General features: G+C 41.8%; 1 protein-coding gene across 1 annotated transcript in view; it reads left to right on the forward strand.

Annotated features, from left to right (window-relative positions):
• The window catches only part of LOC136869567 (uncharacterized), a 394,710-nt gene that overhangs the window by 362,762 nt on the left and 5,355 nt on the right, over window positions 1–26,593 (forward strand). The window contains exons 3-6 of the mRNA XM_067144860.2: window positions 832–2,564; window positions 4,520–4,815; window positions 14,286–14,710; window positions 16,936–17,166. Coding sequence (XP_067000961.2) covers window positions 832–2,564; window positions 4,520–4,815; window positions 14,286–14,710; window positions 16,936–17,166 — 2,685 coding nt within the window. The remainder of the gene's footprint in view (window positions 1–831; window positions 2,565–4,519; window positions 4,816–14,285; window positions 14,711–16,935; window positions 17,167–26,593) is intronic.

The raw sequence follows: 26,593 nt of genomic DNA on the forward strand, positions 1-26,593 counted from the left end.
TGAACTAAGTTTTATTCCGTTGATTATTTTTAGTTGGTTTTGTGTACTTTAATGTGTTTTTAACTTGAATGATATATATGACTGCACGTCAAGGCAATGCCTTATTCTACCTTAATCTTTTTTCTCTATCATATTATAACAAAATAAGGCATTGCGCATTAGATCCACTGATTATTCAAAATTCATAATCATTTTTAACATGATTTGTTTTAAATTCTAGTCAGTAGAAACATTTTAAAATTTCAGCTATCATTACATTTTGTTCTGCCTCGTACCATTAGGGGCCGATGACCTAGATGTTAGTTAGGCCCCTTTAAACAACAAACATCATCATCATCATAATCTTCATCATCTCTGTCTTCAGTTTGAGGTAGGTACGCGGATACTTTTGATCAGATAGTGTATCAATAAGAAGGAGAATTGATATGATTCATATAATATTGTACATTAGATGACAGAACATTTCCGGCTAGATTTCTATGCTGAGTTATATAGCCGTTTTCCTAAGCGCAACGACGATGTGATACATTACTGTACCTAAAATGTAATGGTTTTCCGTCGTTTCCCATTTTCACACCAGGCAAATGCTGGGGCTGTATCTTAATTAACGCCACGGCCGCTTCCTTCACACTCCTAGCCCCTCCCTGACCCATCGTCGCCATAAGACTTATCTGTGTCGGTGCGACGTAAAGCAACTTGCAAAAAAAAAAAAAAAAAAAAAAAAAGTAAGATTCAGTATGTATGGTTATATTTTACATTACATAATTTGCATAATAGGAATTTACTGTATTGTCTCACTATCATAATCTGTTTTCTTGTATTTTTTTCCAGACAAGTGAGGGCATAGTGTACGAGGCACCCCGCCGAGTTGTCGTAGAAGGAGCACCTGGCTCTGGCAAAACGACACTTGCTTTGCGCCTCCTTCACTCATGGGCGACCCAGGAGGACTGGCTGGGACCATCGATCCAGTTAGCCCTCTTCGTCCCTCTTCGAGAACTTCGGGGTAGCTCACTAGCCCACTACCTCAGCAAGGAGCTCCTACCAAAGACAGCCTTGGGAGGCAGTGGACAAGGAGTTGTTCCAGGTGTGGGCGGCAACGGCTTCGCTCATGTTTGGAAATGTCTTGGTCTCCTAGAAGATCGACTACTATTCGTCCTCGACGGCTACGATGAAGCTGTAACACTTGCCGGGATCGAAAGTGGGAAAGGACAAAGTGGTGGTTCCGGAACTAACACTAATGCAGGCAGAGAGGCTTTAGGGGACGCCGTCGAACTTTTGGAAGGTCGTTTATTCCCAGATTGTCGTATTCTAGTCACATGCTGTTCAGGATGGAGTTCAGAACTCATTCCTTTAGTCCAAAGGCGAGTGCTGCTACATGGTTTAGATTGGCTACACGTAGAAAGACTTGTAACAGCCTATTTTGTTAGTAATAAGAAACCAGAAAGTGCTAACCGTTTCATAGAAGTTGTCTGTGCGAGCCAGCAGGTGCTCCGTCCTTTAGCATGCTGGCCTCTGGGCTGGTTACTACTGTGCGTCATGTTCGAAGAAGAAGGTGGAAACCTACCGTCAGATACTTTGGATGTGCACCAGGCCCTCTTCAAGTGCCTTATACGAAGGAGTCTCGTCAGAAAAGGTGAAATACTAATGTCAAACACATCATCGTCAGATTTACCAGGACACTGCAAGAAACTTCTGGCAGAATTTGGTAAACTAGCATTGATATGCATCAAAGAAGATAGATTTGTGTATACTGATGCAGAAATACGATCCCATTGTCGTGGGGGTGGGTTAGAAGTGACAGAGTTAGGTTTTCTCACCCGTGGACTTAATTTTGGACGTAGTTATAACTTAAAGAAGAGAGCCGACTACTACACTCCTCTACTGAGAACATTTGCAGAGTTCCTAGCAGCATATTACATTTCGTCTGTGGTGCACTATGCTAACATATTAAGGAGGGAGTTGGAAGACCTCCCAGGCTTGGCGACGGCTGGGCACGCTTCTTCAGACAACAGTACAGTGCTGATACTGAGGTTCCTAATGGGGCTCTTAGGGAGGAAGGGTCACCTTGTGTTCAATCAGTTATGCCCTTTGGATTTCCCTACAAGGACGTTATTTATGTTACTGCAAGCTGCTGGTCCTTCTGAAGCGAATGTAGCGGCAGTTTGTCGACTTCTAGGAGCTTCCAGCAGTAGTTGGGTGGGTCTTGGAACAGGTGGATCATGGTCAGGCTCTAAGGTTCCAATACCTCTAGTACACACTGCACCCCTGGAACTAGAAGGTTGGTCTCACGTTCTTAGAAGTGATGCCTGCACTCTGGAGGCCCTCGAATTGGTATTCCAGTTCGACAAGGGAGCAGACTGCGAGGAACTGCTCGACAATTTCTTCTCGGCTCTGTCAGCCAACGATAGTGTGAGACTTGTAAGAATATCGTCACTGCTAGGACATGAGTTCACTTCCTCAGAAGTTAGCAGACTGGCAGGATATGTGAGGACAACCCTGCCAAAGTCCCGCCTACACACTTTTGAGCTGGTTATCACCTGCCTGGAGGACAGCGCTCATGACAGGTAGGACATTACTTGCTGTTAACATACTGACTATGTTTACTAGGGTTTTTTGACAGCCTTTTTACTTCAGAAGTTAATGAAGAACATTTCCCAAATGTTAACAAATACACCTCTGGATTACATAATATAAACTTCATAATGTTTCCATATTGTCACTGTAAAGCTTATAAAAGACTTCACAGAAGTCCCACCTGACAATACGAATGTCAATTTAATTAAAATCAACTAGTACATGTTTCGTCCTTTTATCGTAGACATCATCAGCTATAGCTTGAATACCATGTAAAACTAAAATATAAAGTAAGGCTAAAATATCGATTCAAGTCTTTCGTTGACTGTAAAATATGTCGTGGTGATTTAGACGTTATAATACTATTTCTTGGTTGGGAGAAAATCTTGACTTGTGCTGTGTGGGAGGTAGTGTGAAATCAATGCTCAAGTCAGGTTGTTAAAAGTTAAGGTATTGAAAGAAATCTGTAACAAACAGGAAAAAGCTGCAAGCATTGAAAGCCAAATGGGGTTGGGAGGGGTGAGAAAAAAATGGGTTGAAAAGCGACAAAACTCAACTTACATCCTCGCTGGCTTAAGTTGGTTTCTTATATTTTCTTTTTGTTACAGCTTAAATGTATGCATATACAAAACTTATTTCACAACATATGACGGTTAAATAGAGCCATATAGAGGGTAGAAGATATGTTGAAGACTCGTTTTACTCGTTCGTGTGTGATGTGTGTGGACAACAGTGAGCATTTTAACTAAGAACCAACCGCACTGTGTCTCTCCTGTCGGCGATACGACAGCCGGTTCAAGTGTACGCGAAGCGCGCGTGCATCTGTCCTGGCCTTCGAGCCAGACAAGCTTGCCTTTCATTTTTAATACCGTACTTTTGTATCGTTTATTATCGTTTATTATTCCTACTCTGAATCACTCATTCTGCCATGCTGTGGACATCCTGTATAACAAGAACAGACGTCCAGCGATGTTCTGATGTCTTAATTGATCATGCTACCAAGATTTATTGCAATCGATGCCTTCGATGATATTTCATTTAAAGCCGGGGTCAAAAAATTGCAATTTTTAAGTTTGTAAATATCTCTCTACGGCAGAGTGACTGTTACCATTAAGTTTACGATGTTATAGTTTATCGTCGTACCAACTTTCATGGCAGTTGATCTGGTCCAACACAAAAAGTTCCCTTGTCTGTCTCTGAGGACAGTTCTGGAATAAATTTTCACTTGCTATAATCCACACACAATATGCGAAATATTTCTTTTTCATTCTATTTTTAATGAAAGGAGTCATTATTGGCCGTATAAAAATTCCTCTCTTTTCTTTGTAATTAAGCTTGGACATTAACCTAAAGGCGTGCTCGGTTCGCCCGGAAGGACGTGGGCTCGAATCCCCGTCAGGAAGTTGTAAAATGTAAGAAACGAAGTTTCCACTTCCGGAGGTGCACATGGCCCTGAGGTTCACTCAGCCTACAGTAAAAATGAGTACCAGGTTAATTCCTGGGGGCAAAGGCGGCCGGGCGTAGAGCTAACCACTCTACCCCATCAAGTGCCGAGGTTACGGATATTGGAAGCCTTTACCTTCCATCCCTCCAAGGGCCTTCATGGCCTGTACGGAGATGGCTTTGCTTTTCTTTTTTTTTTCTTTTTGCTTGGAGGTTAACCAAGTTCATAATGTCTCAAAGTGACGTTAGCTCCTCGTTTCAAATGTCAAATGTTTGAACTGTCTTATTGAATAGATCTGGGTCCACCTAATAAAAGGAGAGCTATTTGTTGGGCTTTGCGCAACGAGGAAGATCAACGAATGACAGATACGACTAGTTCGACACATATCCTATCTACCTAAACCACCACTATCTAACAATCAATGCACTGTGGACGTGCATAATGGCTCCATTCTTTATAATTCACAGAACTTCAGCTAATGTGTAATCTTGCTTGTTACAGGTTCCAGTCACTCGTGGATGCTCTGTGCGCGGGGTTGGAGCAGGAAGCTAGTCCTAGTCTCAGCAAACTGGTTCTGGACCTCAACCTGGGCACGAACCAAGTGGTCCAACTGTGCTCGGCACTAGAGAACACCTCCCAGGTGTCAGTTCTCCACCTGCCGCACCTCGGCTGTGGCCGCGAAGGACTACGTGCCATCGCCAATCTGATCCGTGCCAGACCTCTGGTAGCGCTCAACCTTGCAGGATCATGGGGCATGCGCAGAGAAGACCCGCCATCTTCCAGCGGCGTCAGTGTAGGTAAGTAAAGCACTTCCGAACTGTACGTATTAAGGAAGGTATTAAAAGGAAGGCAAAATGTTGGAGCTCACGACAACACAGAGAGTAATATAATAGAGGAGATTTCTGGAAGGTAATTGGCCCATCCCATTAGTCATGGCAACTGTATTGCCGTATTTCTCCGAATCCAAGAAGACGTTTTTTCTCAAAATCTCATGTGAAAAATCAAGGGTCGTCTTTCATTCGCGACCTAACAGTAATGAACACCATTGGCAGCTACCACGGTAACCATGCTGCATCTTTTCACCCCCCATGCGCTCGTACAAAACTTGTTGCCAATTAACGCCCGTCTCTTTATTATACATCGCTAGCCGCGGAAACCGGTTGTACAGTGCCTCTGTGCAACGTCATTGGATCTCGGGAAAAAGTGAATAGCCTCCACAAAAACGTGTCTCAAATCCGCAGAATGACATCAAAACATGCGAACCTTCGAATTCTTTTAAAGGTTACGGTCACTAAATGGCAGAGTACCTGTACTTGACGCTTAGTGAAATTACGTTTTATAGACAGCAGAAATATTTTCATGATGGATCGCCGTATTGTGAAGATTCGTGGAACAGGTATTGCCAGCAAATTTTCAACGGGTTCTCGTCAATATTACTGTATGATGCCAATTTTAAGTTAATGGTTATTCAACACGCAGAAATAACGAATAATTGTGCACTCGCAAGAAAATACGGCATAGGCCCAATATTCGGCGTTAGCGTGAAGACAAGGAAACTTTAAAAATGCGTAACGTACAAAAAATGCATTCAGTGGCCCGCAACGAGAACGCTTTAACGAAGTCGAAGATGAAACTGCAAGGTATGTGCGCGAAAAACGCAAGGGTGAATGGCCATACCACGGCGCAATAAACCCGTTCGTTGACCTTCAACGTCCGCGTCGCTATTGGCCTATACAAGCTATACATCGCTAGCCGCTTAAGTTGGCCGAACCCGGCAAGCGAGACGTGCGTGTAGCGGCAGCCGTTTGTACCCGACAGGAAAAGTAACAGTTTTATAGACAGCAAGAATATTTTCTTGATCGATCGTTGTATTATAGAGACGCGTGGAACAGGTATTGTCGGCAAATTTTCAATGGGATGATGCCAATTTTAAGTTAATGGTTATTAAACCCGCGGAAATAAAGAATAATTTGTACAGCCGCAAAAAAAGACAAAAAACACGGCATAACTAAAGCCAATGTTCGGTGTTGACGTGAAGACAAAGATAATCTAAAAATGCGTGCTATACAAGAAATGCATTCGTATGATTTTACAAAGCACTTTTTAAGCCTGACTTTTTAAGGAAAAAGTGGGAGTCACCTTGCATTCAGGGTCGTCTTCGATTCGGAGAAATACGGTATATATTCTGATAAAGCATCAGCATTGGCGAGGGTAATCGAAAGAAGTAAATTAAATCATTGTTTTATTACGGAAAAAACGAACAAAAATCTTGTGCATGTGTAAGATGGTGGTGGTGAATATTTTATGAGGAAGTACAACTAGGCAACCATTCTCTGTATAACACTAACCGGAGAGAAAAATGGAAGGAATCCGACACTTCGAAAAATGAAGGTATCGGCCAAAGAAAGACCAGGGCCACGAAAGGCGTGAAAATGAAGAACTCCCTAGGCTTCGAGTGCTCTAATACCGTCGAAGTCGGAAGAGAACAAGAGTTGACCGAGGGTCGTCGGATAGGACATATGGAAGTGAGGAGCCTGACACAAGCAAGTGGAAGCAGTGCCAGGACTCAGATAAGGGCCCCTTGGTCGCCAACCCGAGCTCCAAAGTTAAGAGCCCCTGGAGCCCTTTTAGACGCCTCTTATAGCAAAGAGGGAATACCGTGGGTGTTATTTTACCGTCCCCACCCACAGGGGGTACATGTGTAAGGGCTTTTGTAAAATTTGAAACACTGTCGACACAGAAATACTTGTAGTTTTGGATAGTTCTACACAGCCTAGCACTTTTCTTCTGTTAAGCACTTGTCGATGAAGGCCACTGACATCTCTGTGTGAGCTGACACGGGACGCGGTAGTTCAGCAGCTGCTAAACATCTATAGTCGCAATATTAAAAGAAGCTTTCTGACAGCCAGCGCAGAGAAAGTGAGTTCACTGCCTGCCTGGCTGGACAGAAGGGTGTAGGGGTATGGTTGCCATGGAAAAGTGTACGCACCCTACTGCCATGGAGACGTGTCTGCTGCCCCAACACCCCCCTGCCCTCCCCGCCCTCTGGATTTTCTTGGAGTTACTAAACCTTTCACTTCTTAGTTAGATCTTGCTGCCCGCTACAACAGAATACAGCGGGCTGAGCGAACACCAGAGTGAGAAGGCCTTCCCTCCTGCGCTAGCTGTCGGAACGCTTATTTGTAATATTAGGACTAAACGTCTCAAGACGTCAACAGTTAGACATGGCAGAGCTCTGTCACGCAACGTTTCTCTTAACTCCGCATAATACTGACGTGAATTTCTGCTACGGATAGCCGTAATTTTCATGTATAGCAGCTGTTCAACTTTACTTGTATCCAACTTGGAGCACCGCCGGTAGCACACTTAAACTTTACTAATCACATTCTTCTACTTCAAGTGCCATATCCGGTCCCCCAGTCGTTGGCGTTCACGCTGCAAAAAGCACCCCTTTCTTTAGCTAACTTGAAGATGTATTCGGTGTTGTTGACGCAAGTCCAGTCTTTGCTGTCTTGGAGCCATGACATCGGTGGTCTACCAGCTCCTCGCTTCCCTTCTATCTTTCCTTTTAATATGATGTGTAGAAGCCCGTTCTTTCTAGCTCCCAGAACATGGCCTAAATAAGCTGTTTTCCTGGCTTTGATGATGTTTGCCAGCTCACGATCATCTCTAGCTCTCCTTAACACTTCATTATTGGTTACAAAATCTGCCCAGGGTATTCTGAGCATCCTCCTATGTAACCACATTTTACAGGCCTCCGATCTGTTTATGGAGGAATCTTCAATCCACATAAACGCCATCTATTGGTGATATTCAAGTAGATTGTGACAGAAGTTTTCAAAAATACATCGTCGGCTTAGTAAGAAAACTGCATATCATCTATTACTCGCACACTTTTTTTGTGATAGATGGACACCCTAGTGCTGAATCGGTCGACCTCCGCAATCTTCGAAATTCGTATTGGCAACCTTTGAAACAAAAACTAGGAATCACTCATGCTTCGCTGTGCGACAACTGGCGTACACTTTACGTACTAGTACTGTTGTTGTTTACACAGCAAAGCCAAACTATAGAATTCATGCTAGGAACAAGTTTCGCATCAATAAATGTTATATGATGTGTGTGTGAGACATAGTTGTTAGCTTAAGATAATAAAGGTTTAGAAAATTCATATCTTTCGATCATATTATCGATTCAATTCAGATTTCATTTCCATTCAGTTGACAGTATTACCGGAACCGGGAGAGCCCCCTCCTTACTCCTCAACCCTGTACACATATCTATCACTAAAAAGTGTGCGAGTAATACACACAACACATCACACTACCAACCCCAACAAAAAATACAACAGTGAATACATCCCACCATATAGGGTTGATGTCAGAAAGGGCAACCGGCCGTAAAACAGGGCCAAATACACATGTTAATAAAGGCCAGGAAGGAAAAGACGTAATGAGAAAACTGCATAACTTCATGTATGACCAAAAATGCTATTTTCATGCCGTTACCAAAACGTATTACCCACATAATGGCAAAGCTTATAACGTCCATTGAAAACCTACAACCTGTTTTCCAGTCATTGACCGGGTCAGGGATGTAATGAATGAAGCAGGTATAGGCTATTAGTACGATGGGGTCGCCACTCCCAAAGTGATTTATTAATAACTGATAGATGCTATGAAATGAGAATGGAGAATGTTGCTGGAATGAAAGATGACGGGGAAAACCGGAGTACCCGGAGAAAAACATGTCCCACTTCCGCTTTATCCAGTACAAATCTCACACGGAACGACCGGGATTTGAACCACGATATCCAATGGTGAGAGGCCGACGCGCTGCCGTCTGAGCCACGGAGGCCTTATAACGTCCATTACTGGACAATATTGTACTTCAACTCATCGACGCATTCTTCGTATCTCCAATCACATGTTATTTTCAGATTAAGAAAACATTACCGGGCGAGTTGGCTGTGCGGTTAGGAGCGCGCAACTGTGAGCTTGCATCCGGGAGATAGTGGGTTCGAACCCCACTGTCGGAAGCCCTGAAGATGTTTTTCCGTGGTTTCCCATTTTCACACCAGGCAAATGCTCGGACTGTTCCTTAATTAAGGCCATGGCCGCTTCCTTCCCATTCCTAGGCCTTTCCTATCCCATCATCGCCATAAGACCTGTGTCGGTGTGACGTTAAACAAATAGCAAAAAAAAAAGCAAGAAAATATTACAATTACATTTTAATGACATAAATAACAGTGTTATATCTTCCAAACATGTGGGAACATCAATTAGTGAATATTCACGATAAACTTAAATATTATAACTAATAGTCCGCCTATTGAATACAATATATAATTTATTATATTTAGTACATGTTTCGTCCCCAATAAATTAACATTAATATATCAGAAATACAAAATATATATTATTAAAATTGGAAAGACACATTAAAATATTGATATATGGTTACGACATGTAAAATAAGATCTTCGAAATTTTGTTAAAATTGTAAGTCATATGATAGATAAAACAGTTAAATTGTCCATTTTACTCTTGTTGATATTCTTGGAAAATACCAGTTTTGCTTTATAAAATCTTAAATAATCAATTGTTGTAAATAGCACACTTGATTTGTATCTCTTGATGAAAGATTTGTTAAAACTTTAATATGCATTCCTTAGTTTAACTGTTTTATCTATCATATGATTTACAATTTTAACAAAATTTGGAAGATCTTATTTTAAATGTCGTAACTATATATCAATATTTTAATGTGTCTTGCCAATTTTAATAATATATATATTTTGTATTTCTGATATATTAATGTTAATTTATTATTAGCTGATGATGTCCCTTAGAGGACGAAACATGTAATAAATATAATAAATTATATATTGTATTCAATAGGCGGACCACTTAGTTATAATATTTAAGTTTATCTTGAATATTCACTAATTGATTATAGTCAATACGGGATTAGTATTACTTGAAATGAAGCTGTTAAAGCTTATCACTTGTAATGTGGGAACATGGTAGGTCTAGTATATTTTTGGCATAGTGAGAAAAATGCGTAACTATGTTTGGGTAAATTTGGTCGGAAAGAAAAATAATAAAGCAAAATGATTGAAAGATGCACATTTAATTTCAACCTGATTTTTTAATGTGACTTACAGAGTTGTGGTTTGAAAAGTTCATTTCATGTTATGAACCAACTCCCTCCAAACTCACCGCTTCTAGCTTAGCAGGCTTATACACCTCACTGCCTTTGAGCAAGCGAAAGTGCAGTACTACCAAACCACAACTGATTAAGTCACATTAAAAAATCAGATTGAATTTAAATGTGCATAACTCTTAATGATTTTCTTTTACTATTTTCTTTCCTGACTAGTTTACCCAAAGAGAGTTATGTGGGTTTTCCAATATGCCGACGATATACTGGACCTATCATGTTCCCACATATGCCATGACTTCTGAAATAACCTCCATACTTACACTATAGTAGATCATTGTACAGTTTTCCAGTGAAGATTTTAGATTCATTTATTTTCATTCCATAAATAAAAATACGTATATATGTTATCCTATCAAATATGAGGTGAATGTTTCTTACTGTTAACATAAGACAACTGTAGTTGTGGTTTGATATTAGACATTCGCTTCCTCGAAGGCAGTGAGGTGTATAATCCTGCTGAGCCAGACAAACGTCTGAAGCGGTGAGTTTGGAGGGAGTTCGTTCGTAACTTGGCGCAGTTCCTCAATTAAGAGTAAAACTTCTGTAATATAACTTACGAAACTAGCCAGATATTAGCTGTAAACGTCACTCATACACGAAGCTGTAGTACGAGGCCAATATGAATGCAATTCTCCCACGTAGCGAGACATAGCTCTATATATTTTTTCACGATTATGGATTACTCCAAAGGGTACTAATCATTAATAAGTGTGGTGTTGTTGCAAGCGTTTAACGTATCACTGATTCATGTAGAATTTTGGTGACGGTGGAGTAGGAAAGGTCTGCGACTGGGAAAGAAACCGCCATGATCCTAATTAAGGTACAGCTCCAGTGTTCACCACATTCACAGCTGTCAACGGGGGGATTCAAATCTATCATACCTCGAATGCATGCTTACAGCTACACGGATTGCAACTCAAGCCATCCCTCTCTCGGTATTAATACGTATAATTTTCATTTGGTATAATATAGAACCAGATCCGCTTCTGTGGTGTAGTGGTTAGTGTGTTCAGCTTCCACCCCCGGTGGCTCGGGTTCGATTCCCGGCTCTGTCACAAAATTTGAAAAGTGGTACGAGGGCTGGAACGGGGTCCACTCAGCCTCGGGAGATCATCTGAGTAGAGGTGGGTTCGATTCCCACCTCAGCAATCCTGGAAGTGTTTTTCCGTGGTTCCCCACTTCTCCTCCAGGCAAATGCCGGGATGGTACCTAACCTAAGTGCACGGCCGCTTCGTTTCCTCTTCCTTATCTATTCCTTCCAATATTCCCATCCACCCGCAAGGCCCCTGTTCAGCATAGCAGGTGAGGCCGTCTGGGCGAGGTACTGATCATCCTCCCCAGTTGTATCCCCGACCCAGAGTCTGAAACTCCAGGACACTGCCCTTGAGGCGGTAGAGGTGGGATCCGTCGCTGAGTCCGAGGAAAAAACCGACCCTAGAGGGTAAACAGATAAAGAAGAAGATAATACAGGAGCAATCGCTGATCAAAACTTCAAAACTGTCTCATATGAGACCAGGAGAACGAGAATAGAAGAAACAGTTGGACAACGTTAAATAATATGTATCTAGGTTATCACAAGAAATCCATTATTGGTATTCCACCCAAAGGATAGAGTTACGAGTTCCAATAGCTCTCAAGTAGGAATTTTCACCGACAAAATATCACATAGCGTCAGGAAGAGGGACAGCCAGCCAGATGTTTCTAGTGACCCCAAAACACCTGAGATTAGATTAGCTGAAAACACTTCAAGGGTTACACTTGGGTTCTGGTCTAGCAAAGCCATGAGCCAATGTAGTTCTAGTGACTCCAGAAACACCCGAGATCAGTTTAAGACACCCGAAGGGTGTACTGGTTTGGTAGTTGAGCAATTCGATAAGCCAGTGTGGTTCTAGTGACCTGAGATCAGCTGAAGACACTTCCAGGGGTGTATTGGTGTTGTGGTCCAGCAATTCGACGCCCAAACATAGCCCAAGGTTCGAATCCTGGCTTCATCGGGTGGGATATTCAGTCGAATCAGCGCGTGGTGGCAGATAGCTGAACCCCTGGCTAAGTTCTGAATTGAGTCTGAATGCTCCGCTGACCACACATACAATGGAAGCAGGAACGCAAGAACAAATTTACATTAAAATATTAAACGTTTTATCCTGAATAACTAATCTAATGATCCATTTTGCATGACCTGTGAAGAACTGAACTGACATGTTCATGATTACTTGTAAAATTAGCTTCATACTTCCTCCTCCCTCCCACCAGAATGGATGTAGAGGTAATGTTTATCATAAAATAGGAATCTGTAAAAGGGTAGACGCACACTACGCAACACAAAGTAGACTACAATGTCAGGTACTAACGGGTATTGAAAACATAGTAGTGTACCTAGTATATAGACGTAATTATTCCAGCGAAGGAGAAATGCTTACATTTTATTTTCTTGGAGCAATTTGTATGTGACCGAACTCGATAGCTGCAGTAGCTTAAGTGCGGCCAGTATCCAGTATTCGGGAGATAGTGGGTTCGAACCCCACTGTCGGCAGCCCTGAAGATGGTTTTCCATTCTTTCCTAATTTCACACCGGGTAAATGTTTGGGCTGTACCTTAATTAAGGCCACGGCCGCTTCTTAATCACCCCTAGCCCTTTCCTGACCTATCTGTGTCTGTGCGACGTAAAGCAACTTGCAAAAACAATTGTATATGATTGCCTTGTAATTATAATTGTGACACACCACTGCATTGGAATATTCTGTAAACTTTGAGTGAATTTCTGAGTAACTGCGTTGTAATTATGTTACTGTATAAGTTGCTTAGTGTAAATTTATTGTTAATTTCTATGCTGTTGCAGTTATGATTGCTATGCTACGAGTATGTCGTTTTTAATTGTATTTATTTTTATTGTTTTGTTGTATTTTCTTCTACCGCACTTTCTACACCTGATGGGTCGCGGGTGCGAACTGTATCGCACATGTTTTATGGCCGGATGCCCTTCCTAACAGCAAACCTATGTGGATGGATTTCGTGGTTGGCAGTGTGGTTGGTTGTCTGCATATGAAGAGGAGGATGTTGTAACATACACATACACCCAACCCCCGAGTCAGAAAAATTAATCAAACGCGAATAAAATCCCTGAACCGGACAGGAATGGAGTCTGGGGCCCTATGAACTGAAGGCCTCAACGCCGACCATTCAGCCAAGGAGTCAGACCTTTTCTTCCTCTGTTATCGTGACTTCTTTGTCTTATGCAATTTCTCGTTTCGATATAATTTCTAGTTATAGTTGGTTTTTATGTTGTTCTTGTTGTTGTTTTTGATGTGTAAATTATGTTTTAATTTTACTTCTTGTTTCTACTGTAAGTACGCATTGCCACCAGGATATCACCCAATTGAAATATATTAATAATAATAATGATAATGATACTTTCTTCAGCTTATCCCAAATATTTCTGGCATCTTTGCAACAATTTGGCTCTGAGTAAACCGGAATTCCCTTGGATGGTATGGCTTAGTTTTAGTTCTGTCGGACAAACACCAATTGTGTCACCAGAGCTCTTTTACATGCCGACATCGTACGACATGGAGTATCAAATGGACTCTTTCCGAGCCTTCAAAAAATCAGACTACCTCTACTGGACCTGAACCCGCGATCTAGGGATCCGATGACCACTGATCCACGGAATGTATATTACTCAAAGTATTAGCATCCTAATCATATAAATGGAAGTGGTTCGGATTGTAGCTTATACGTCACCTGAAAGTAGTCAAAAGCCAGCGTGCTAGCTCACCGCTCTATTCCAGCTCGGCGATCTGCGCTCCACACGGCGAGTTGAATTACTCAGACGATCTGAGAATTAGCGAGCTCTCCTTGTACGAGTTCGTCGGCAACGAGCTGGCACAAGCTGCAAGAGTGCGATGCATGCCTCGATTGGTGAGGCGTCACCACTGACCCGGCATTTACCTTAATTAAATCACCAACCTTTGTCCCACTGGCAACAAAGCAAGTCGTGTGTATCCCCTGGTAAAATAATACAGATATGTGTTCATATTCCCAGGTTCTGGAAGTGGCAGTAGCGGTGGAGTAGGCAGCGGGGTGAACACTCTGCAACACCTGACGAAGCAGCCTTCTCTCCTGAGTAACGTGTCGCCCAAAACTAGCTCCTCGTCCTACTACTTTTCCTCCCTTCCTCGAGGGGTGATGGGTGGCTACAACAGCTTGGGGCGCCCTGCCACACTCCCCCGTCAGCCTCTACAACAACTGCTCCTCGATGGCTACAGTGGGGACAGCAAGAGGAACTCCGACAGCGTCCTCTTCCAGAGACTATTCCATCCTCTGCCAGCCTGCGACCCCACGGCGCATGCAGGCTCTGGCTTCCATGATGTGTTTGAAGCTGCTAGGGACCCTGCCTGCAAGCTGAGAAGTCTGAACGTGAGCAAGTGTCTGTTGGGTGCAGAAGACGCCCTCTGTCTGGGAGAAACGGTAAGTGAACCAAAGAGAGTGATGATTCCCGCAATTGTGATTACTGTGCGTAAAATAATAGCAGACGGTATAATTTCTGCACTGTCTGTCTAGCGGGATAAAACTTCTCGGTTTCTGATAGAAATAAATATTCTGTTCTCAAATCACTCCTTTCCTATTTTCCTTTAGGTATTACTGTCTAATATAGAGGGTGTCATTGAAAAAGGTTCCAATATTTACAGAGGGGATAGCACACAACAACAAGTGAAGGGGAAAAGGTGCTATAAACATTGGTCGCAAAACCAGTATCTTCGGAGTTATGATCCGCTACCACTACCATCAATGATCACAATGCCTTTGATCTGCTCTTCACAACATGTGCTCGATGTGACCTCCATCCATTGCAATGCAGCCGTCCACCCTACGTTGCATGGAATCACACATTCGTTGAAACACCCCTAGCTGTTGCCGGATTGCATCACAGGCAATGAACACGCGTTCTCGTAATGTATCCATATCATTCATGGGGACCGCATACACCGTGATCTATACATGTCCCCAAAGCCCTCCCCGACCAATCCATCGCTCATGGAAAACCCATGTTAGGTGTCGCCTAACCCTACGATGAAAATGAGCCGGTGCACCATTAAGCATGTACCACATTTTCAGTCGTTCCTGTGGTGGCACATTCTCCAGCAACACGGGTAACTGGTCCCGAAAGAAGGTACGATACGTAGGACCATTCAATCTGTTGTGTAGAACGTACCGACTGTGTCTGTCCCCGTGAATTGTTGCCCATACGTTGATACAAAATTTGTGCTGGTGTTGTCTCTCTTTCACTGCATGCGGATTTGCATCGGCCAATACGCGGGTATTATGAAAATATACGATACCTTCTCTCGTGAAACCCACCTCGTCTGTAAACAAAACCTTCGATGTGAAATGCAGGTCATGGGCACATGTTTGGGGAAACCACTGCGAGAAGTGAAATCTGGCGAGCCGATTGTGTGGCCACAGAGTTTGGACACGCTGCACATGGTATGGACAGAGCAACTGTTCGTGGAAGGTCGTCCAGAGAACACGTTTAGCAATACCTTCAGTTGCGGCTAGTCTTCGAACACTCGTTCCAGGATTGTCCTCCACATGTTCTAATACCTGCTGCTACATATCAGGTGTGCGAATTGTTCGAGGTCTGCCACGACCGTTTGTTCTTAGTGCAAGGAAACCCGTTTCCGAAAGGCGCTGTGATAGGGTACTAAACGACTTGACAGATGGTGTGCGGCGTATTGTATGTTTGTCAGCACAGATTACGTGCCCCTAGGTTGTTTCCATTTTCTTGCCCATAACAGAAGTTCTTATCGGCCATTCCCCGTGTTGAATAATAAGTCTCTATTACGTGCTGTAAGGCCAGAGAAGAAAGCAAACTACAGTACTACAGCGTCACAACAAAACATGCACCATTTGAGCACTACCGTACATCTGACGAAACTAACCTGCCTGACTGCGAAAGCAATACGGTCTGTAGTACGCAGTGGCGTAGGACCCTTTCTGCTCCGTGTTTTGCGTGGTGCACCCTCTGTAAACATCGGAAACATTTTCAAGGACACCCTATTTATTAAATATAGTAGAATGTTCAGCTATTTTTGGCTAACATACCTACGCTAATTTCCTACCGGTCAGTATGAGAATTTGTACTATACAACCTGTAAGCACTTTTACCCCAAACTGTTATCCCCCATCTCACATCCTTCCCACCTACCTTTCTTCCTTCCTTTATTTCTTTCTTTTTTTCTTTCTTCCGTATATTAGAGAAGATTTCTTAAGATTTTTGAAATGGACTTCATTATCTCTTGTAATTAAGAGTTCCATATTTGTTGAAGGTTGTACTCACGGATTTTGTAATTTGTATGGTTAAAATTATGAATCTATTTCAGTCCTACCCACGCAGTTATAGTTGCACATTCTGTCACCGAACCTTTAAGGATTTATGGCTACTTCGTAAAATCTGCCGAGGCGCATATCAACGTATATATGCTTTGTTTGTTTGTTTGTTTGTTTGTTTGTTTGTTTGTTTGTTTGTTTGTTTGTTTGTTTGTTTGTTTGTTTGTTCTCTTCTTGTTTTTATTTTATTTGCCTCCAGTGGTCAGTAGTGAAATCGTGACCTACTTTTGTTCCGTTTCACTTTATTGGGTCATGAAAAGTGAAGTTATTTGGGATGTCTTTTAATTGTGTTATACCGATTGCAGATTCGCCGATCGACAAGCCTGGATGCACTGCGCCTTGAGGGTGGTACCCGGCTGGGAGAGGTCCTACCCGTGTTACTAGGACTCTCAGACAACAATTCCCTACAGCTACTTGACTTGGGCTCACAGAGGCTGGTTCTAGAAGACGGTCCTACTCAGCTCGTTTGTCAGTCTTTGGCCAAGAACAACAGCCTTAGACTTCTTAGTCTTGATGGCTGGACCTTTCGTATAGAGGTAAGAAATTCTTGCTGTATACACAAACGATTCTTCCGCGTTTAGAGCATCAACAAAGTGTTTCAACACCTTACAGGGACATTTTGTGTAATTCTAGATAGATGAAAATTACTTAGAGATTGATACATGAATTTTTACTATCCCTTGAGTGCAAGATCCATTCAGGACTTAAAACATTTGCAAATCCGATTACCGCTCAAGTAAATTTACCAGCTAAGCGAAGCAGACTTTATCGTCAAGCAAACCAAGTTTTGACATCCATTCTTAAAGTTTAAGCGCTATCGCTGAAACCATAGAGTTCTGTCTTGAGCAGTTTTATCTCTTTATGTACCCGTGCTTCGCTACGGCATTCTATATTGTATACGGATATCGAAGTAAATTACTCTACATGAAGTGAATAAGATATTTTAAATTGCATGTCTCTTGGCGTTATCTGAGAAACAGCATGGGGAGGTCCACAGACGATGTTTCTAATGTAAAGTGCGAGTTGCGGAATTGTGATGATAACGGCAGGTCCTCTTGTCTGCTGCAATTCACAAAGGAGTTGATAATTTTCATTTAACAGCACCGAGCTCGATAGCTGCAGTCGCTTAAGTGCGGCCAGTATCCAGTAATCGGGAGATAGTGGGCTCGAGCCCCACTGTCGGCAGCCCTGAAGATGGTTTTCCATGGTTTCCCATTTTCACACCAGGCAAATGCCGGGGCTGTACCTTAATTAAGGCCACGGCTGCTTCCTTCCACTTCCTAGGTCTTTCCTATACCATCGTCGCCATAAGACATAGCCTATCTGTGTCGGTGCGACGTAAAACAAATAGCAAAAAAAGCATTCAACAGCAGGCTCCATTGCCTACTGCGCGGCCACAATCGATTTGGGGAATTTTTGTTACAATAGGAGGCCCCATTTCCTACTTTCATACAGATTACAGTTGAGGAATTTTTATTATAATGGCAGGCACCTTCCCTACTGCCAGTCGAAATTGAGTTGTGTTGTTATCATTATAATGACGGACCCTGCCAGTCGGCTTACTGCCAGTCACACCTAGTTGGTGAGTTTCCATTATAATAGAAGGCCACTATGCGTAACGTCAGTCACATTTTAGATGGGTAAATTTGTTTATAATGAGGGGCACCCTTGCCTACTGACAAACAGAATCGGGTAAAGGTGTTTTGAAAAAAATGCGCACTCCCTTACCTTCTGCTAGTCAAATTGAGAAGAAAATTATTCATTAAATGGTACACAGGAGTTGGAGGAGGACTCCATTCCTACTACCAGTCAAAGTCGATGTGGAAAGTAAGGTATTGTAAAGTATTAATAACAATGACAGACATACCCTTTCTATATCGCTACAAATTGACTTCAACGAATAAATATCGATCGACATACTGAAGTACATGCATGTTCACCTTCATTTACAGAATAACTACTGGTAAACGGTGAATCATATCTAAAAACGATAAGACGTCTCTGGCCTCTTTTAGCGATCTAAACGGATGGTCCTATATTTTCTTGTATATCATCTATTTAACGGTAAAACTGTTTTAGAAGCGTGGAATAGGGTGAAATTGGTGTAAGGTTTTCACAGTTCATTTCTTTTTAGATACTAATGTGACAGCTTCCATCATTGAATTTGGCTACATATTGCTACTGGGTGGGTCAATATTCGTGTCGAATTTTACGATCCTATCTTTCCTGTAAGTGATTCAAACCATCAATCATACGTGTACAAAGTGCGAAATATAGGGACAGTACAGAAATAGAGCCAAATTTAACGTATAAGGGATAGAGATACGACAAAAAGTCATAGGACCAAAGTTGTAGATCACTCCAAATTTAACATAGATCGTGCCATCCGTTTTGTGATACGACGTACCGTTCGTCTGGCAGATTACGCCGCCATCTCGATATGGAGGAGGGGCTTAAAAATTAGGACTTTCAGGAAACTTTTAAGCCCATGAAACCTATAGGTTATCGTTTTGGATAAATATATCGGACTGCGTTCTTTTGGAAATTTGAAACTCTCAGCGTGTCCCCCTCAGAGAATGTTGAGAATTTTCGGTTTTTCTAGGGATCCTGAAGTCATCAGCTTGTCTGGTACCAAGTTTTACCTTTCTAAGATGCCTGGAAGTTCCTCATTAATTCACGTCTATTTTAAATTTTATTATCGATTATATTTCACTCCCTTCCCTAGGGGCTCTAGGAGCGTTTTGCCACCACAGTATATTTTCCAGATAGTAGGTAATATTTGTACCCCTGCCACCCTAAAACGGGCTGAATTGTACTTTAAAAATATCCGTAGTGTCACTATTCATCTCAGCAACCTAGAAAAATATGGATTCGACACTATTTTCGATTATTTTTATACGTATTGCCAACCCCTCGCCCCCACCCCAAAGGGGTCTCTCTCTCTCTCTCTCTCTCTCTCTCTCTCAAAAAATTTCGTATGCTGTGTGGTGTGGCATCATTTCTCTCGTAAGTATATTGAAAGCGTTGAATGAACGACAGCGCCTGCAATAGTGTGGCGTTCCGCTACATGCCACACAAATGTATAAGAGAGCTTGCCTATCGTATATTGTCAAGGCGCTAAATACGAGACTGTAGGCGCGCGAGCAAGGAAGGAAGGTGGGGGGAGACGCTGAATGTTTGAAAAAATTATAGGCTACTTGAGAAATGGTCCTGGTGAAATGAACAATGAACAAGACCATTTCTTTAAGTTATATGCTCATGGGAAGTAAAAGATATGTAGTGTGATCAACATATACTGTAAATCGTAAGATTATAATTACAACGAAATTGTTATCACGGTATCACATAATTATATCAGATAATAACCATATGTCTCCAGTTTCTCACTAATATCATTTTTTGTTCAATTCTTGTTTTTTAACCAAATCTATGTATTTTATAAACTGCACTTTTAATTGTATATGAAATTTATGTGAATATACAGAGTCGGTAAGAGCTACCTGCAACGGAGGGCAGTTATTCAATTTAAAAAAAATGAAAATCCACAGCCTGTTTCCAGTCATTTTACCGGGTCAGGATTGGAGTGAATGAAGCCCCGTCTAGTGGCGAGGATAGGAATTGTGCCGGCTGCCGAAGCCTGTCGCAGTCCTCTGGGGCAATGATTAATGACTTACAGATGAAATGAAATGATATTGGAGTGTTGCTGGAACGAAAGATGACAGGGGAAATGGGAGTACCCGGAGAAAAACCGGTCCTGCCTCCGCTTTGTCCAGCATAAATCTCACATGGAGTGCCCGGGATTTGAACCACGAAATCCAGCGGTGAGAGGCTGGCCGCCTGAGCCACGGAGTTTTCAGTTGTTCAACAGAAATATATATAAAAATCTTCTGAGATCTTCAGTACCATGAAAGTTACTTTTGAAAATTCTCTCTTGCTTCACTCTCAGTAGATGAAAGAATAATCAGATGTCTATAGTGCCTCAGTCGATCTTTACCTATCCAAAGGTATTTCTGTCGATTTAGTTCCTTTCTTACAATATGAGTGTAGGCCTATCTACTTTCGCCTAAATGGTCATAAAGATTGTCGTTAGTATGTTTTGAAACATGGGCCTTTCGTACAAAATTATTAATACAGCAATCATTTTATTGCTGTAATTCACATCATTATTATTATTATTATTATTATTATTATTATTATTATTATTATTATTATTATTATTATTATTATTATTATTATTATTTTAATATAGCCCGTCTGGTGGCCATGTTCATTAAGGTGTCAAATGTTTATCGTCTAACATCATGGTTAGCCGGTTCGACTCCCGTTGGTGGAAAAAATGTCACCATCAGAATGTTGGCCGGCAGGGTAGGAAGGGTGGTGGTATAAAATATCTAATCACTAGAATGCGTGCCAAAACCCTGAGTTCACTTCCAAACCTCTCCACGGTGTTCATGTAAAATGAGGGCATACAACGCTGTTGATGATGATTCGTCCGTCAAATGGGGACGTTAAGCATTGAACAGACCTCTTTCTGTTATTCGACAGGTGTAGTCTATGTGCCGGCACCGATTTTACCCTCTCCCTAACTAATTTAGCACAAGAGCAAACAGAATGTAAACACAGACGCAGACGCACAGATCGCCCATGGACGTCGACTGAAGGCCACACGATGATACTACACCGCACTTCACATCGCATCACAACACATTACCTTGATAACTCCTTGTATAATAAGTTAATAATTTGTGACATGAAAAACCGAAGTACTGTACATTTACCACTGACAAATTATTTTACTGACAAATTACTGTTGATACCCTAGGAAAAAGTATTTAAAAAATTTAAAGCAATTATTTCATGCTCATTTAAGCTAATCTGCTTGCTTACTTTTAAAAATGAATTCTCCTAATTTAATGGAATTTATGTTAATAGTTATTCAAAAGTATGTTTGTGTTTGTTTAATTATCAAATAACACAAGACCGTGTGACGTAATTCGCTCACGGATTGTGAGAGCTTCTGCCTATTAAAACATTAATCCTCAGCTTATTGGAGGCTGTAGGGGTTCTGATATGTAACAGCTATGGTACACTCGGCCATGAATGGTCGTAGAGAAGCTATGTATACATGTATCACATGTTTGTACAGAATACTGTGTGCAGTTGTACGTGACGTTCCAATAATATTGGTTCAGTACTCTGTTTCTAGTTTGCAGCCACATATATGACCATTCCAGTTTACACCTCGATTAACTGCTGTGTGAAAGAAATACAGAAATTTAACTGCAATATAACTTTTTAATTGGTTTTTGTCTTAAATGAAAACCTACAACCTGTTATCCAGTCTTTGACCGGGTCAGGGATATAATGAATGAACCATATATAGATTATTATTACAATGGGGTCGCCACTCCCTAGGTGATTATTAATGACTGATAAATGCTATGAAATGATAATGGAGAGTGTTGCTGGAATGAAAGATGACTGGGAAAACCGGAGTACCCGGAGAAAAACCTGTCCCGTCTCCGCTATGTCCAGCACAAATCTCACATGGAGTGACCGGTATTTGAACCACGGTATCCAGCGGTGAGAGGCCGACGCGCTGCCGTCTGAGCCACGGAGGCCTTGCTTTTGTCTTAAATGTATGTTTGAAACTATGAGTGGTAGGTGTGATTGGGAAACAATAAGTGTACAATAAGTTTTCTGGTTGTAAACAAATCGTAATACAGATATTATCCAGAGAAAATGTTTGTGACTTTGTATACGGAGGCTATTCTCAAGACCGGGCAGGTTGGCCGCGCGGTTAGGAGCGCGCAGCTGTGAGATTGCATTCGGGAGTTAGTAGGTTCGAACTCCACTTGATGACAGCCCTATAGATGGTTTTCCGTGGTTTCTCATTATTACACCAGTAAAATTCTGGGACAGTACCTTAATTAAGGTCACAGCCGCTTCTTTCCTACTCCTAGCCCTTTCCTGCCCCATAGTCGTCGCAAGACCTATCTCTGTCGGTGCGACGTAAAGCTAATTGTAAACAAAAAAAATCTTCTCAAGAGCCACTCAACCGACATCAGTAATTCTTTTACCAATAGAAAGCTTATTTATTGTAAATTATAACAGGCTAAATATCATTACGCTTGCTTATCAAACGAGCAGGTAGTTCAGAGAAGCGTACAGCAAATCGTAAAGATTGTGTTTCCGGAATCCTTACAAGTGAATATGTAGCTTAAACTCATAATCACCGAGCTCGATAGCTGCAGTCGCTTAAGTGCGTCAGTATCCAGTATTCGGGAGACAGTGGGTTCGAAGCCCATTGTCGGCATCCCTGAAGATGGTTTTCAGTGGTTTCCCATTTTCATACCAGGGGCTGTACCTTAATTAAGGCCACTTCCTTCCCACTTCTAGCCCTTTCCTGTCCTACCGTCGCCATAAGACCTATCTGTGTCGGTGCGACGTAAAGCAGCGTGTAAAAAAGAACTCATAATCCTGTTGAAAATGGAGCCTACTATATCTACTTCGAATTCAATTTTCTATAACAATAAAAATGTACCATTTTTTCAACAATTTTTTCAGCAATTTTTCAGAAAAAATACTTTCCTGGGTCTTGGCGTATTTTTGATCCGATAAAACCTATAATAACGGGTAAACAGTAGTTTCAAGAAAGGAGCGTAAATCAAGGATCTAGAATGAAATTTTCTACGAACACGTCCATGTGCATTTTCTTCGTAACTCTACTAGCTTGCCGAATAATTACGCTTTTACATGTTAAAGAAACATTTCGAGTATAGGCTCGGAGGACTGGCAAGTCGAACGTGGTACAGGTAGGTGGACTAGAAAAAAGTTGTTATTGATATCTATCAGAGGTGCAAGCCCAACAATCGTTATTCTTCTTTTACTCTATGAGAGAAACTTGGTTAAGGTGGAAGGCGCGGTGGGAGGGCAATATAACGAAACGTGGAGCAAGCCAAATATACTTAAGTGATTTTTAAAAGTGAATACGCTGCCTAATCTGTTAGAAATACAAGTAATGTTCACTGGCTACGGGAATTGACAAGCTAACTGATTCAGAGGCTGAGGGGTGAGACGGAACAGAGAGACAGATTGATCACAGGTAAGTTATTACTAGAGCCCGGATTTTTATGCAGTAACAGGTTAGATTGCAAAACTAATTTGGTTCTTAAGTAGTGTCGGCCACCCGCTCTTCAATAATGTAGCAAGAGTAACCTAAATTATAGGGGTTCTGATGAGCCGTACCCCTAATGTTTATGCAAATCCCATAGCACAGTCGTTGTGAAGGTAGACTATACTTGCTACTCGCTTCAGTAAGTTTTCATTCTAACCTATTAATGCCTAAAACTCCGGGCTCTAGTTAGTACTGTACTGTTCACTACTGTTACCAACAGTGTGCAAATCAGATTTCTAATTCTGATTTCAATGCGGGGGCACCTGCGGGGACTGCTATTTTATTCATGAATATTGAAAACACTCTGGTAATTATCTACCACAGACAAGAAGAGACACGTGATTGAGAAGAATTGTTCAGACTCTTGAATTTCTAAAGGTCTGTGAATATAGATCATATACCGGGTGTATCAGAATAACTATTCCTGATTTTTCCTTATGAGATACAATATATGAAATGTGTCCCGAAATGCTTCATTATTTTATAAAAGACAGAGCTTATCACTTACATTATGGCTGCACGTATGCTTAATTTATTCTCGTTACCATGGAAGTAATAAAGAGTTGTAGGCTAGTAGGTTTGTTGCTGACCCCCTGTGGGTGGCGGGCGCAGACGAAGAATACACCCACAGTATCCCCTGCCTGTCATAAGAGGCGATTAAAAGGGGCAACCAAGGGATGATTTTATTAGAACCATGGAACTACTTATGATATTTACCACCACATGGGAAACGCCATGGGTCGCTTTTACTTGCGCGTAGTACCACTATGTTAGGTACCAAATAGGTTTGTGTTCAGTAGCAATAGAGTACGTTGCCGACTTCTACAATACCTGTGATTCGTACCCCTATATGCGCAACACCATGGGATTAGCGACACCATGGTTCTGCCTTGCCTATGCTTAGTACCCACTATGTGAGGAACACCACGGGATAGTGCGGGTCCCTGTGGTTTGTCCGCTTACGTGAGGAACGCCATAGGTCTGCGTTGCCAGTATAGGTTTGCGTTGCCTATAAATAACGCCGCAGTATGCGAAACAACATATGTCTGTGTTACATATGAGAATTTCATTACCTGTGAGTAGTACCACAATGTGTGGAATACCGCGAGTCTACGCTACTTTTGATTAGTACCGCAACATGACAGATAGCATGGTTCTATTTTCCTAGCGATAAGTACAATTTTGAGGGGCCGATGACCTGGATTTTGGATCCGTTTCGACTACAAGCATCATCGATTCAGTATTATGCTTTAGACGCAATCCCTTGGTCAGTAATACTATTATTTAACGCTAGTTTCTGGAAATGTAGGGCATCGCGGGTCGGATCCACTGATTATTTTAACTTCATATCCATCCATTCGTTCTTCGCCCTCATGTTTTCGAATCTGGTCAGTGGAGAATTCTAGATTTTAAATGGTCATAATATTTCGTCTCATTTCGTACCATTAGGGGCCGATGACCTCCATGTTAGACCCCTTTAAACCACAAGCATCATCATCATCATCAGTTTTTTTGCTGCGTGTCACTAAATATCTTCTGTGAACTCTGTTTATTTAGCTTAAGGTATTAACATGTACAAATATTGAATTAGCAGATATTCATAAGGCTTACGACAATGTTAATTTGGCGAATAGAGTCTATGAGGAACGACACTTTCAGCTCCATAGTCCTTGCCATAGAACATTTTCAAGACAGGAACAGCGTCTTAGAGATAGTGGCGAATTACAAGTAGTTTCAGGAGCGAATCAAACTGTGACAACATTGGACTCTGAAGATGAAATTCTGCAGAGGTTTGAAAACCATCTTGCAGGTGTGAGCGGCTCAGATGGTTGAGGCGCTGGCCTACTGGCCCCAACTTAGCAGGTTCGATCCTGGCTCAGCACGATGGTGTTTGAAGGTGCTCGAATATGACAGCCCCGTGTCGGTAAATTTACTGGCACTTAAAAGAACTCCTGCGGAACTAAATTCCGGCACCTCGGCGTTTCCGAAAACCGTCAAAGTAGTTAGTGGGACGTAAAGTCAATAACATTATAAATGAAAACCATCCACGAACTAGCACTCGCGCTATTGCCTATTCGACACACTTAGTCTGTCAATGGCGGTAGCAATTTGGAACAGTTCCTATTGATTTTCAATATCATTGTCTTAATATCTGGTATTAGATTTTTAAAAGTTGTTGTGTTACCATAGGAAGTAAATAGAGTAACTTTCTAAGTTGAGATTCTATTATTTTTCGTTCATAACACCAAAACCTGAAAATGATGCATGGAAGAGGTCCGACACTTGGAAGAATGAAGGATCTGCAAAAGAAGGGAAATGACACGAAGGGTGTGAAAATGAAAGACTTCCTAGGCTGCGCAAATAAAGTAGCGGCTACCGTTAGGGTTGGAAAATAACAATGGTTGACCACGGAAGGTCGGATAGGAAGGGAGAAACTGGACACAATTAAGTGGAAGCAATGCCAGACTCTGCTAGGAACCGTGGTCACCAACCCACGCTCCCAAGTTGAGAACCTCTGGTTCCACTTTTAGTCACCTCTTACGACATATAGGTAATCTGCCGAACCCCCACCCATCCATAGGAGTTTTGCTATGGTGGTTAGCGCAAAAGCTGAAACCACTAATTTGGCCAGGAGTAATGTTTTAACCAACTTTTTTTAGCAGTTCGAGTATGCCCTCTCCCACATCCTCTAAACTAGTGGGTCTCCAACTGCGGGACGCGTACCCCTAGGAGTACACGAGAAGCTTTCAGGGGGAAAATTAAGAATGAAATATAGGAATAAATAA

This window comes from Anabrus simplex, chromosome 1 (assembly GCF_040414725.1).
Source record: "Anabrus simplex isolate iqAnaSimp1 chromosome 1, ASM4041472v1, whole genome shotgun sequence".
NCBI lineage: Eukaryota > Metazoa > Arthropoda > Insecta > Orthoptera > Tettigoniidae > Anabrus > Anabrus simplex.